Source organism: Momordica charantia (genome assembly GCF_013281855.1).
Source record: "Momordica charantia cultivar OHB3-1 chromosome 4 unlocalized genomic scaffold, Mcharantia_2.0 BLBB01000004.1, whole genome shotgun sequence".
Classification (NCBI taxonomy): Eukaryota; Viridiplantae; Streptophyta; class Magnoliopsida; order Cucurbitales; family Cucurbitaceae; genus Momordica; species Momordica charantia.
In genome coordinates, this window is record NW_028275162.1 from 5288014 (window position 1) to 5299028 (window position 11015).

The 11015-nt window shown below is 35.3% G+C and overlaps 2 protein-coding genes across 2 annotated transcripts; one reads left to right on the forward strand and one right to left on the reverse strand.

Annotated features, from left to right (window-relative positions):
* Positions 1-2488: 2488 nt before the first annotated feature.
* LOC111017346 (leucine-rich repeat protein 2) lies at positions 2489-5772 on the forward strand. Its single transcript, XM_022293068.2, has 7 exons — positions 2489-2982; positions 3114-3246; positions 3345-3416; positions 4099-4242; positions 4327-4398; positions 4488-4559; positions 5226-5772. The coding sequence occupies exons 1-7, from the start codon at positions 2904-2906 to the stop codon at positions 5290-5292; spliced, it is 639 nt and encodes a 212-aa protein (XP_022148760.1). The 5' UTR covers positions 2489-2903; the 3' UTR covers positions 5293-5772.
* Positions 5773-6252: 480 nt separating this feature from the next.
* On the reverse strand, positions 6253-8794 carry PUT5 (Amino acid permease family protein). The gene is made up of 2 exons (XM_022293067.2): positions 7524-8794; positions 6253-6941 (listed from the first exon to the last, which is right to left on the reverse strand). Exons 1-2 carry the CDS (start codon positions 8477-8479, stop codon positions 6458-6460), a joined length of 1440 nt encoding a protein of 479 aa, XP_022148759.1. The 5' UTR covers positions 8480-8794; the 3' UTR covers positions 6253-6457.
* Between the last annotated feature and the right edge of the window lie 2221 nt (positions 8795-11015).

Here is an 11015-nt window from a genome sequence, read left to right on the forward strand (position 1 = left end):
ATATGAAAATGTTACTGATGAAATTGAAAAATGTCACAGCCACGAAATTGTTTATTTAGCCCAACTTATATATTGCATAAATTAACCATGGCCATATTTCATAAGAAAAAAAAAGGTAAAATCAAAATAAACTTTTAAACTTAAATTTTTCTTGATATTTGATTATCTTTCATTTTAAAACTTATATTCAACAAATTGAAGTAATCAAAATACAAAAAGTAATTAAATTCGGAAATATATTCTAACCACATGGTGACTAGCTACTTACTAAAATAAAATAATTCAAATCTCTTGACAATAAAATATTATATGATGCACCTCTATTGAAGTTAGTAGAAGAATGTTATTATTGGGTAGAATAACTACTTTAAACATCTATTTTAAAAGAAGTGATATTAATTTTTAAAAATGTGTAAAATTAAAAAAACCAGTTTAATCAACTGAATAGTCGAAGTCGGGTTGAGTAACATATCGTCCTTCGATCGACCTATAACATGTACGAGTCTACCATTGAGAGTGTCTACAGGTGCAAGGACAACGAAGATGTTCTCTGACAAGCGCCATGTTTTCCAGGCGGTTGGAGAGGCATTATAACACTGTCAGAAGTCTTGTGTTGGGAATTCACCTCTATAAATAGAAAATCTCACCTTTCACGCAAGTTACGCAAATCAATATTCTCTCTCGAGTATTGATCGAATAAGTGTACTAACTAAATATCGAAGTGCTAACTGTGTTTTGTAGGTTCTTCGTATGTCGGTTCATACATTCAAACTTCGCGATCCAAACACGATATCAATTTTCGGATCAAGCATCAGCCAATATGCTATTTGAATTAATTGATATTTAAAAATATAACTAGTCAAAGAAATAAGTTGGAATTGTTCATTTGTTAAATATATACTAAAATGGTGCTTTCAAAATGTATGTATGTATATATATATCACTAACATACTTAAAATTAGCCCATCATGTCATTTTTACGTAATAAAATAATTAATATTCCACGTAAACAATGTTAATAGTTGAGATTTATTAATCATCACAAAATTTAAAATTTTAAGAATATGTTTAAACTTTTTAAAGTACAATCAATAAATAGGTATGACTTTCAAGATAAAATTTATAATTTAATAGAAAAATCTTTAGTTATGGTTTAAAATACTAATTTGGTACGTTCAGATTTAATTCATTTTAATCTACTTTTAAAATATTGGTTTTGGTTCAAGTACTTTCAACTTTGGTTCATTTTAATTATGTAATTTGAATTTGTTCATTTTTTATCCCTCTACTCTTAAGAAGGGACTATTTTGATCTTTTTACTTTATTTTAAATCTCATTTTTTCTATCACAATTTCAACACCATATTACAATTAATATATTTCTTAAAATGTAAACATACTTTATATTAAATATTTTTCATTATACATAAAATTTGTGTTAAAATTTTATGATAAAGGGACTAAAATGAACAAAAATTTAAAAAGTATAAAAATCAAAATAAATATTTTGAAACTGCAGGAACTAAGATGAATAAAATTAAAACTACAATATCAAAATATAGTATTTTGACCATAATTAAATGCTTAATTCCTATCCTCGTCCACAGAAAAATAAATTCTTAAATCAACTAATAAAAATCATATAATATTTCATCTCTAATAGTATTAGTGGATAGGGAAAAAAGGTCTCTCATACTCCTTGGGAAAAAAAATAATAAAAATATAGGTATTTTAACTCACAAACTTTTAATCGGATATAAGTATTTTAATCGTTGAGCTATACTCCCCGTTAGAGGTAGATTTCAGCGTACACGTGATAGTTGACAAGTGGATGCAAAATGAAAAGTGTACACATCTCGGTTCGTCTGTTTGACCGAACCGATTACGTTCGGTGGTCGAGTCGAACAACCTTGTTCACGATCGCATTTCCATGCTATTGGCTGAGCCGATTGGCTTACCTCAGTTCGGTCACACCTCCGACACACCCTACGACAACACGCCGCATTTCACGGTAACCTTAAAGACCCGTTGAGGCCTTGTCAGGAATATTGTCGGGCTCTTCGCCTATAAATAAAACCATTCCGTTCATTTAAAGGGACGCGAACATTTCGATTCTCTCTCGATTTAGTTCGGATTTTCACTGACTTTGACATCGAAGTGCTCACTCTATTTTACAGGTTTGCTGCTTGAAGTTTGAAACTCACTGTCCTGTTCATCTAGTTTGAACTGACGTTCGTAGAGTTGGTTAATTTCTTGATTCAACGCTCCCATTAGAGAAAATAATAATAATAATAAATAAATCAAATAAATCGAAAGTTTAAAATTACCAAAAAAAAAAAACTACATCAAATATTCAAGCGATGATTAAGAATGTAAGGAATCCGTAAGAGCAATAAATATTTTTCCAAAAAAAGGACAACTCAGGACATAATTAGTTTAGTGGGGCCCACTTTCAGAACAAAAAGTTGGACTGTCGAAAAAACCACTCTCCCCAGTCCCTGTGTTTTCAGTCCACCGGTTCCCCAAAGCAGCAGCCATCATCCCGGAAAGAAGCTTCAAAACGGTGGTGGGCCCCTCGCCGGCGCCGGACCGGACCCACCACCCTCACGCGGCGGAGCTCTGCCTCTGACCCACCTACCCACCCCACCAACCACCTATGCCTTCTCTCTTCTGCCTCTGAAATGAAAACGCCCAATAAACTTCTTTCCCCTTTCTACATTTTTTCCACTTCTCTTTTCTTTTCCCTTGACTTGACTCATCAATCTCCCTGACTCAGATTCCTGCTCAATCCCACTGTGATTGTCCCCTTCAATTCATATATCCTCTCTTTTTCATCGTTTTTTTTTGGGTTTTCCCTCTATTTCTCTTCTGGGGTTTTCTTCAATCTCTCTGTTTTCGCTGGAAATGGCTTCTCTCCCTCTCCTCCTTCGATTTCTCCTTCTGGGTCTCTCTTTTTCCCCTGCAATTTCCACCAACTCCGAAGGTAAATTTGTCGCCTGTAAACTGTTTGATGTTTTGCCTCTTTGAATTTTTGATTGTTTCTTTATCTCTCTCTCTCTGGAGTTAGTTTGTGAGTTTCTCGTTGATCTCCTGATTGATTTGATCTGGTTTCAGGAAATGCTCTTCATGCTCTCAGGAGAAGGCTCTCTGATCCCACCAATGTGCTGCAGAGTTGGGACCCTACGCTGGTCAATCCCTGCACTTGGTTTCATGTCACCTGTAATTCTGATAGCCATGTCATCCGCTTGTGAGATTCTTTCTTTTCGTTCTGTATTTGGGTTTTTTGGTTACCCGCAACAGGTTACATAGTCGAAATTGAACCCTGTTTTCCCTCTTTGTTTTCAGGGATTTGGGGAATTCAAACATTTCTGGGACTTTGGGGCCTGAACTTGGCGAGCTCCAGCATCTTCAGTATCTGTACTGTTCGCCCTCTTCATCATTTTGAGAATTATTTAGATTTTTTTTTTTGGGTGTGTTTTGGTTCTGCCGTGTTAGATATCCTATAAGTTTCTCCAAGAGCGACTAGCAGTTGTCTTTAAAATCAATCGAGATGGACGTTAACTGGCCGGACACTAATGAATTATTTGGGTTTTTTTTAAAAAAAAGATATGGAAACTTCTTGTATTTCTTGAACATCATTGGGAAAAATACTTCATGGCACAGTACGGATTGCATAGCTAGAGCTGCCTCAAGTGCAGTGCAGATTTTGGGATTGGTTGTGTATGTTTACTGAGAACTTTTCATGAAAATAAACATATGTTTTTGACGGTTTTTTGTACTATTTCTGTTTACTTTGATTTATGTTTGATTAGATATGTGTTCCTTCGTTACAAGTTAGAAATTATAACGCCAAACAAACATATAAAAAAAAAAAAAAAGAACGAACTCTTTTGTTTCCGAGTTTCTAAAAAATTATCTCAAGAAAAACAACATGATGAACAAGTTGTCTTATTTAAAATCAGTTCTGTAGACATATTTGTAAATTCGATTGCAGGTGGTTTTCTCTTCAAATTAAATTATCTCAGGACTTCAGCTTCTTTGCTGCATTCAGCATCATCATCACTGACTTCTTTCTGCTTTATTTTTCAATGCTCTGCAGGGAACTCTACAGGAATGGAATAAGTGGAAAAATCCCTTCAGAGCTGGGTAATTTAAAAAACCTTGTAAGCATGGATCTGTATGAGAACAAATTTGAAGGAAAAATCCCGAAATCTTTCGCCAAACTCAAGTCACTCAGATTTCTGTAAGCAACTTTCTGATTTTCATTGAAAAGTTTCGTTCAACTCTCTGAAATTTGTATCTTATTGGGTTTGATTTGTTAAAACAGACGGTTGAACAACAACAAGTTGACAGGATCGATCCCAAGGGAACTCACATCGCTCTCTAAACTCAAGATTTTGTATGTTTTAGTTTAGAAACAATTGCTCTGTTATCTCTCTCTCTCTCCACTTCATGGGAACTTATTGTTATCTTTAACTTTTTCTGCAGTGATGTCTCAAACAATGATATATGTGGAACAATTCCAGTTGACGGCCCCTTTTCTACTTTCCCAATGGAAAGGTGATGATCCTTTTGATTTGTCTTCTTCTCTGAACACATTCATGCCTGTGTTTCACAATTAAGGATATTCAGCATTACGGAACAAACAGAAATTTCATGGTTGCTTGATTTTTGCTTATCTAATTAGAAAACCGATATCGTTTACATCTTTACATGACTGTACATACACACATACATATATAGATATGTATAAGAAGGGCGAATTCTTGTCTGGTGTATTGTCTGAATCCAAATACTTGAATCACGGGTTGGACATTTGTAGAATTTCAGTAGCTGCTTTCTTGCCTAAACTAGTGCAAGAACAATACCCGACAACAAATAAACGACATTCATCCATTTATTTTAAAGAAAATAGAAGTCACCATTCAATTTGATCGGATGATGTACAAGCAGATATTGTAGTAGAAACAGTTATCTGCTTAAATGATTGATGAACTTCTCATGAGATGGATCAAGCTACAACTTCTTTGTCAATGATACTATCTTATTGTGCTTCCTCTTCTTCTTCTCCATCATCTTATGAAATGTTTGTTATTGCTCTGGAGTACTTCTGGCCACTTCTATCTATCATTTTGCCGCGACTTTGAATCGCATGTTTGAACAACCTTCCATTGTGATCTTTTGTTCTTGATCCATTGACTGTATATGTTTTTGTCTTTGCTGCAGTTATGAAAACAACAGGCTAAGTGGCCCCGAGTTGCAAGGACTCGTACCATATGACTTCGGATGCTAAACTGAGCTTGAGCTCAAGCTCGTCGATCCTTAGACTCAGAAATAGCATGGCTTGGGAGGTAACAGGTTCATGCCAAAAGTAATATCCCTATGATAATTCATGCCAAAATTAATATCCCTATGATAATTACACTGCATGTATTGGAAAATATAGGAAGCAAAATAAGAATGTATGAGCTTCAATTCTCATTGAAAACCGACAATGGTCGGTTCTAGCATCGTCCTACTTTGCCATTTCCTTTTTCTCCATTTGTCGGGACGAAGGAATATGGCTCAATATCAGTAATAGTTCAAGCTTACAGCCCCTGCAAAAATGGAGGTCTGGCAGTTAGAGCTATCTAAATTCGTATTTCAGTTTTTAATCTTCCAACTCCCCCCCTCTCTCTCTGTATTTGTATGTTTACTTTCTTTCTACAAAATTGTATAATTATGTAATAATTATTTCATAGGATTAAATTACTGGTTTACATTGATCTCTAAACTTTTAAGAGTCTCCAATTGATGTAAATATTGTGCTTAATAAATACCTGAACCTCAAAAAGTGTTGAATAAGTCTCTAAATTTTTAGTTTGGTGTCTAATAGATAAATTTTTAAGAAATGTCTAATAGGTCATAGATGTATTGTCACGAAATTGAAAGTTGAAGGCCTATATAATAATTTTTAAAGAGTTCATATACTTTTAAAACTTTCACGAACCTATTAGACACAACCTTCAAAATTCATGGATGAAACTATCATATTTCATTAACAATATTTAGTTAATGTAATATTATAATTATTACGACATAAAAAGTATCTGTAATTAAGATAAATTTGGTTAATGAGTCATTTAAGTCGAACAAATTTATAACTAAACCATTGAATTAGGCCGAAAACATCTTTTAACTCAACTGATAAACGACATTTTACGGACTATATACGAGATCCAAGTTAACTAACATTTTCCCATTTAAGCTTAAATTGAATTGTAATAAAAATGATCATATAGACAAGATATCAGTAGAAGTACAAAAGCTTCAAAAGAATATGATGCCCATTGTACATAAACATGGTTTACATGACATGCATTATTCTGTGCAACTTAAAGATTCATCAATCAAGCATTTCAGAACTAAAATTTTCCTACAAACAACGGTCAAGTCGACTGCATCTGAGTTTGGCTTCATCAGAATTTGGCTTCCTCGGATTCTGAAAGAAGCCGAACTGCAGCCTCATCAGGCAGCGGCTGCGACTCGGCTGGCTGATCTTCCACATCAGGAAGAGGAGCTGCAGGATGTTGTGAAATGAATTTGGCCCATCTTCTGCTCTTTGCCAGCAAAAGAGTAGGGTATAGAAGGAATCCCACAGCAATTATAAAACCACTGACTAAGAATGTTCTTAAAGAAGCTAAACTCATAACAAGAACAAGCAAGAGAGCAGGTGGTAGGCAAAGCATTGTGGCTCCAAATGTTTGTAGGGGCACTCTGTAGGGTCTGTGGAGGTCTGGCTTCTTTATTCTTAGTTTTACAAAGGCAGCAAGCTCCAGAAGCATTCCTATGGAGTATAGGAAGTTGAGAAACTCAAGAATTTCTTGGAAACTCATCCATGAGAGGAAGATAACCCCAAAAGCAGAGCACAGAATGCTGAATGTGGGTGTCCCATATTTTGATCTGCAAAGTGCATTAGAGACAGTAGTTCAATAAGATCAGATTTTGTGTACGCACAACAAGCTTGTAAATAAAATGGTTCAAAGTGCTTCACAGCCCACTTGGATATGGAGATAAGCACTTCAGGAAGGTTTTGTTCGCGGTTTTAATAAATTTGAGTTTGTATAGCCTGTGTTTAAGACGCGCAGGTTATAAACTTGAGTTTGAATGTGTAGTATGAGAGGCATGATTCAAAAGTCATAGGAAGCTTTTGGTATATACAAACTTAGCTCGTAAGCTAAATACACCCGTTGGGTTCTTGTAGCTTTTGGGTTTTTATGGTACTTTTACTATAACAATCCTGTCGAATTCATCTTGCCATATTGTTCTCTTAATTGTTATCTTGCCCCATCTGAGCTCACGAGTTTTACTTCAAGTTTATGGTGATTTGAACCTCTGACCTCTCCCTAGAATGGTAGTTTTTCGAATCACTGCTACCAATTTGAGGTAGGAAACTCAATTGCAGGAACATAAGGAGAGATTATTGTCACTCAAGGTTGCCATGAAATCAGAAGAATAAAAAGGAAACTGAACAGAACCACCAACCTTGAAGCAAACACAGAAGGGATCATTCCCATCTCACTCATCCCAAGAAGTTGGAAAGCATCACTGCTCATCTCAGCCTCAAACAAGCCCATGTTAGACATGGCAGCAGCAGCTTCAATCCACCATTTGAGCCACACCCCACCAATCAAGGCCCCAACCTCTGCAAAATACCCATCACTCCACTCACTTGAATTTGACTCCAAGGCACCTGTCCCAGCCAGAAGAGGAATTAAATAAGAAGAAACCACCAAAACCACAGCTCCAAACATGGCCTTGGGGAAAGTTTTGCTTGGATTCTCAACCTCTCCTGCCACAGTACTTGCCTTATCCCAATAGTTCAGATTCCAAAACATACTGTTGAAATAACCCCTCCAATTCACCTTGCTAAACTCCACAACTAGCCACCGTTTGGGCCTTATTCTGGGGATTGAAAGAATGGCCATCACCACAAAAGGGCAAAGCGAAAACACAGCAAGAACAACAGCAGAAAACCCAACAATGTGCAGACCACGATAGTTCAAATAAGTTAAAGAGACAGTGATTCCAAACAGAGCTGGAATTCGAGCGAATAAATGGTTCAAAACAGGGAAAGAACGCTTCAAGTAATCGAGAAACAAAACAGGGTACAGAGCATTGTCCATTGCGCCACTGAACCATTTCCAGAAGCCCTCTTGAAACCCCCAAAAATGCCCAAAAGCGGCCGAAATCCACACCACATACCCGCCGTTTTGGGGGAAACTCGTCGCGAGCTCCGCCGTGACCAGCGCCTCCGGTATGCTCCAGATAAAGGGAAAAATCAAGAAACCCAGTATCGCCAGAAGCGGGCCGCCGCCGGTGCTCACCGAATCCTCCACTCCAAAGGGTCCCCCAGAAACGTCATAGAAAATCAAAGCGACGAGAGGAAGAATCGTTAGTTTTGGAGCAATTTTAGCATCGGCCCCTCTCTCTTCCCCCATGGACAGGAAGGAGACGAGGGAATGTTCTTACTGGTGCAGAAACACCTCGAAAGCCAAGCAGAATTCAGATCTGTTTGAAAATTCAAACAAAATTTGGGGATGATCGATATTGGCTTACCCAGAAGAGGATGAAGAAGAATCTTCTGGGTGGTACAGTCACTGTTTCTATCTCGGGATTTTCATTCTAATTACGGCACCCACCCCATTAAGCCATACCTTGAATTGATTTGATTAAGGGGATTGGGATTGTTGACTTTGCCTTGTTGCGTCGTGCTCGCAGATGGAGAAATATGAACGATGGCGCCACTTTTTCCAATTTCATTGGGTAGATCTGTAAGAAAATATGCCTTTTTTCCAAAGTTCTTTTTCTTTTTTCTTTTTCGTCTCTCAATGATTTATGTTATGGTGATTTGTCGAAATTACCCCTCTTAGCTACCCCTTTTTGTGAACATGGTGCTGTGTTGTTTTCGTAATTTGTTTGTCGTGCTTGATATTTTTAAAACTAAAACATCATTAACTTAATTTATTTGTTTGTTTTGTTGTGCAAAATAATTCCTCTTTTGGCTAAATTACAAAAATATATTGTTGAAAATTTCCCATTTGTTTGAAAAAATGTCGTGTCTTTCAAAATTTTCAATACTAACTTTTCACCTTAAAGTACCCTTTAAACAAACTTTCTTAAATACTGTGAATGGAAATTTAATGTGAAGATTAACGCAGAAGCTTATTTGAAATTTGGATTAAGTTTTAAAATATACGACATGTAAAAGAAGCTATCATTTTTTAAATGGGGATCATGACAAAATTGGGTAGATAATAAAAAAATAAATTATCTCGACAATAATGGAGGAAAAAAACTTTTAGGGCAAAATTAAGATGTTAATTATCACGTCGTTTCAGATTATGTCACGTCAATTCTCTATTCAAAATATTGACGGATATTTGCTCAAAATGTATTTTTGAAACGTTTGTGAAATGTAAGGGAATCTCATTTCGGAAGAAGAAAATTGTTGTCCCGTCCCCTATCTTTTAAGGGGTCGACCAGTAGTTATTGTCATAAACTACGGATACTAAGCGTTGTGCGTATCAATCTGTGCAGTGATGTAGCTAAAGCGTTAAGTATCTTGTTGGAGAGTATGTTTGCAAGTCAAAATCTTAGCAATGATAGCGACATCGCTAATGATAAGAATCACTCTTGTAGCGTAATATTGAAACTTTTCGAATGATATTATATTTTTTTTGAAACAAAAGGCAGGTTTCAGGATTTTTTTTTTTTTTTGTAATTTAGCTTTTATATATATATATATACACCATCTTACTTTTATCAGTTTGTTATTGGAAATAGTTCTTTTTTATTTAAATTTAACATTTTAATTTTATCTGATTGAATCATAAATTTGAATGATGGGTTTGAAAATTGTCAAATCCAAGCATAAGAAATCTACTCCTTTCCGAGGGGTTGATGATTCAAATTTTCACCTCAACATCTAAAACAGTCACTAGTGTTCTCATAGCTAAATCTCGAGGAGGAAGATTGGACATTCAACCTCAATGAAGTATTTGGTGTCTTATCTGTTAGAACTATGTTTAAATTGATTTGTGTCTATGAATTTAATTGTTTAGCTTTAACAGCTTTCGACCTACTTGTTTTTGTGGTGAGGTTTAGTTATTTTTATGGTCAAAATTTGATATTTCCTTCCAACATGAAAATAGCTAAATTTGTTAAAACATATATTATGGATAAAACGGTAGAAAATTCAAATCTCTACCCCTAACCCCTAAATATTGTCAAATAAAAAAAGAAAAAGTGATCCTTTATTTTACCTTTATTTTTTTATATAATTTTTTTTTGGTGCGAGTCATTAGTATTTCGTAGAAGATTTTTTTTAATACAAGTGAGAAGGGAGGGATTCAAATCATTATTTTTAGAGACATGTGTCAATTATCGCGGAGCTCATGGCTATTTTCTAATTTAATTTCAATGAGATATTACTTAAAAGTTGAATTGGATAAAATTGGGGTTGATCCGTAACATCAATTGCAAAAGAATGAGCTGGGATGCTTCGAGCTTCTAGACCTCTGAAACCGGCAAACTAGGTAACTAGTACTTGATGAGCTCAGAGCGATGAAAGGATGTTTTGGAGTGATCTTCAAGAAGGGTCGTCCCAGGATGCTAGGTACGTAGGAAGACCCAACTGGATTTCTGCCGAAGAGTCTTAAAAATCGGTGGAGAGGCTATGATAGATCGAATGTTATACTTAAATTTTTTTTTTGAGAGAATAAAAATGCAAATTTGAGGTTATAATCTAACTTACCTTATTATGTAAAAATGATTTTTTTATTCATTTCATTGTTTTAATTTAAATGTTGCTTCGGTTCCTGTATGTTTGTTAACTTTTTAGTTTTGTTTCTAATTTGTGGATTTTGTCCTTGATTTTTTTTTTTAAATCTACTTTTTATTTTAGTTTCTTTTATTTTTAATATCTCAATTTTAATCTTTCATCTTCCATTAAACTCACGTTTTGTCCATTATTAA

Excerpts from the sequence above, each read along its gene's own strand:
- LOC111017346 (XM_022293068.2), top strand. The coding sequence starts at position 2,904 with ATGGCTTCTCTCCCTCTCCTCCTTCGATTTCTCCTTCTGGGTCTCTCT. Across the intron at positions 2,983-3,113 it reads AATTTCCACCAACTCCGAAG|GAAATGCTCTTCATGCTCTC; the intron begins GTAAATTTGTCG and ends ATCTGGTTTCAG. Across the intron at positions 4,560-5,225 it reads TCTACTTTCCCAATGGAAAG|TTATGAAAACAACAGGCTAA; the intron begins GTGATGATCCTT and ends TCTTTGCTGCAG.
- PUT5 (XM_022293067.2), bottom strand. The coding sequence starts at position 8,479 with ATGGGGGAAGAGAGAGGGGCCGATGCTAAAATTGCTCCAAAACTAACG. Across the intron at positions 6,942-7,523 it reads CCTTCTGTGTTTGCTTCAAG|ATCAAAATATGGGACACCCA; the intron begins GTTGGTGGTTCT and ends TGCACTTTGCAG.